Source organism: Capsicum annuum, unplaced genomic scaffold, assembly GCF_002878395.1.
Source record: "Capsicum annuum cultivar UCD-10X-F1 unplaced genomic scaffold, UCD10Xv1.1 ctg82241, whole genome shotgun sequence".
Classification (NCBI taxonomy): domain Eukaryota; kingdom Viridiplantae; phylum Streptophyta; class Magnoliopsida; order Solanales; family Solanaceae; genus Capsicum; species Capsicum annuum.
This window is the reverse complement of record NW_025893019.1, coordinates 1-2,750: the sequence shown is the minus strand read 5'-3', so window position 1 is coordinate 2,750 and position 2,750 is coordinate 1. Positions and strand designations below refer to the sequence as shown.

The 2,750-nt window shown below is 38.3% G+C and overlaps 2 protein-coding genes across 2 annotated transcripts; both read right to left on the bottom strand.

The window, feature by feature from the left end:
• Window positions 1–49: 49 nt before the first annotated feature.
• On the bottom strand, window positions 50–1,001 carry LOC124895446 (ankyrin repeat-containing protein BDA1-like). Its single transcript, XM_047405875.1, has one exon. It carries the CDS (start codon window positions 759–761, stop codon window positions 138–140), a length of 624 nt encoding a protein of 207 aa, XP_047261831.1. The 5' UTR covers window positions 762–1,001; the 3' UTR covers window positions 50–137.
• A 566-nt stretch (window positions 1,002–1,567) lies between these two features.
• LOC107852366 (glutamyl-tRNA reductase 1, chloroplastic-like) lies at window positions 1,568–2,745 on the bottom strand (the record flags this gene model as incomplete). Its single annotated transcript, XM_047405874.1, has 1 exon — window positions 1,568–2,745. A coding segment is annotated over one exon (1,053 nt), but the record flags the coding sequence as incomplete, so codon positions are not given.
• Window positions 2,746–2,750: the final 5 nt, after the last annotated feature.

The window sequence follows — 2,750 nt, the reverse complement described above, 5'->3', positions numbered from 1 at the left end:
CTCAAGAAGTACCTCCAAAGGTGTAAGGCCTCGCTTGTTCAAAGAATTCATCTCAATTGTGCCCTTAGCAACAACAGTTTCATCGAGAAATATATCAACAACCTGGATGAATCATTTCTCTCATATGTTAAATAAAGTTAAAAATCAACATGAAGAGATAAAAGAGGCATAATGATGAAACTTGCCTCGTATTGCTTAGTTGACACAGCAAGATGCAAAACAGTGTTTCCTTGGATATCCTTTTTATTTAAGAGATCATACTTGTTTAACTCCTTAAGGTTCTCGAGTAATACTTTGAATGCTTCAAACTGATGATTCTTGACAGCTAAATGAAGGATAGTCTCGCCACGAGCAGTCACTTCTTCTGCAGAGTCTGGTGAAGCTACAAGAAGCTCTTTCATGACATATTCTCTGCCTTTGATTACGGCATAATGAAGAGGAGTTCGTCTTTCCTTCCCCTTGAGAAGGCATAGATTACGGTCATCATTCAAGAGCTCCTTCACAATCTCTATATCTCCATTTTCTGAGGCGATATGCAAAGGGCTGAAACCATCCTGGTTTAGTTCTCTTGCAAATTCTGGCCTCAAATGAATGATCTCCTTAGCAAACTCAAGATGGCCACTCAAACAAGCAACATGGAGAGGAGTTTCATTAGTACCTGCTAATGAAACTGTCCTGAGCAGAAAAGGGACTTCGTCGATCAAGCTTCGCAAGTGATGCACATCTCCTTTTTGAGCAGCCTCCCTCAGCCTTCCCTCCATTAATTCTACCAAAGAATTATGCAATTGTATCGGTTTCTTATCCGTTGGATTCTGGAATCAATCCGCGGATTTTAGTTTCTTTTCATCAAGTTGTGCTCACATAAAGGGATACCTCAGCTCAGAAAATCTCATATCCAACTTTAAGATGAGAGCTTTCTTCTTGAATTAATAATTGTCTATCTCAAGTTTGTTGAATCGTAGTATGACAAATGTTAGTTATCGATAAGTCTCTCTCTTTTGATATGGTATTCATCTGGTGAAAAAGTCTAGTTTTATTGAATATGTTTCCTAGTACTCGATAAGGACTTGGACAATCTTTTGCTAAATGGATTAGTTTAATTCAGTTTTCTTTGACTTTAAAAATTGACAAACTGGAACAAAACATGTATATGATGACTTGCTCTTTCTCTTGTTCAAATAGTGATTATGAATTTTAAATGTTATGTTTAACCAACAAGTATGACTAATGCAAGTCAATTCATTCATTGATATAAAATTGAAGATTAAGTTGAATTATCGGTAAAAGGGTATTTAATGGTATATGAAAATATGCTACATCCCGGTAAAAGGGTATTTAATGGTATATGAAAATATGCTACATCTCGTGAAATTGATTGTAGGTACTGAGTAACTTCGTCCACACCCTCTCAGATCAATTAACTAGGATGATTGGAAGAAAAATATCTGAAAGCGATTAAGTAAAACAGATTGAACATACTTTTTTTGATGAATACTCCTTTGGATTCAACAATTGCTATATAGAACAAATAAGTGTAACAAATACAACTGCAACTATGACAGACTTTCCAACAATCTGAGGGAATAATATTGGCTATCTATGGCCTAAAAAAGAATATTTTCATCATGTATCCTAGATAATTTGATACAGTTGAAACTAGCAAATTGACAGAAAACAGGGATCTGAATGTTTCTAACTGAACTTGGCTGAAACTGATTGACCTCTGGAGGATTGCTTCTGATTTTGTTCTATCTTGGCGTGTAGCTTGTCTTCCATCTCTTTATCAAGACTAAATATTCTGTTAAGGGCGTGCATATTTCCAAGTATGTCACTCAAAGTCCGGTTTTCAGTCGCATCACATTTCAGATGCTGCATTGGTCCATGTAGCAGCTTGTTTACTATTCCTAGGCTGACATCATAGATAGCCTTCTTGTTGTTTTCAGAGATATCAACATCGCCCATCTTAGACAAACACTTTTCAACCTCAGCAACCCTAATTCTTTCAGCATATGCCCTGAGTTTTTTGATAGTTGGAACCATCTCAAGGGAGTCTTTCAGTGCTTCAAATTGTTTCACTTCCTCGGCAATGATGGAATCAGCTTCCATTTTCTTCCGCAACCGATCCTCCTTATTAGCTTCTACAACCTCTTTAAGATTGTCCACATTGTAAACACATGCACCTTCAAGTTCTGAGACACTAGACTCCACATTCCGAGGAACAGAAATATCGACAAAAAGCCTAGTCCGGCACCCATCTTCAGAAGGGAGAGCAGCTTGAACACTCTCCTTTACGAATAGAGGATCTTTCGAAGAAGTACAGGTGAATATTACATCAGCCTGAGCAGCACATGATAACAACTCAGAGAAAGGTTTATACTCTATTATAACAGCACCATCCGTACTCAACTCCTCGCGGATGGCAGTAACTCTATCCTCTGTCCTGTTAACTACAACCATCTTTTTACATCCTTTAGCAACCAAGTGTCTGATCACAAGTTTTCCCATCTTGCCGGCTCCAACAATTAAAACGCGTGGGGGCATAGAAGAATCTTGATCTGGAAGGTGTTTCAGCAGAGCAAGCTCGACTGCGGCTGAACTAACTGATACTGATCCGGAAGAGATATTGGTATCAGTTCTAACCCTCTTACCAGCTGTGATTGCATGCTTAAACAACTCACTAATTTTCCTACCAAATCCAGGGACCCCCTGTCCATTCTTAACAACCTGCTTGACCTGTGCAAGAATTTGAC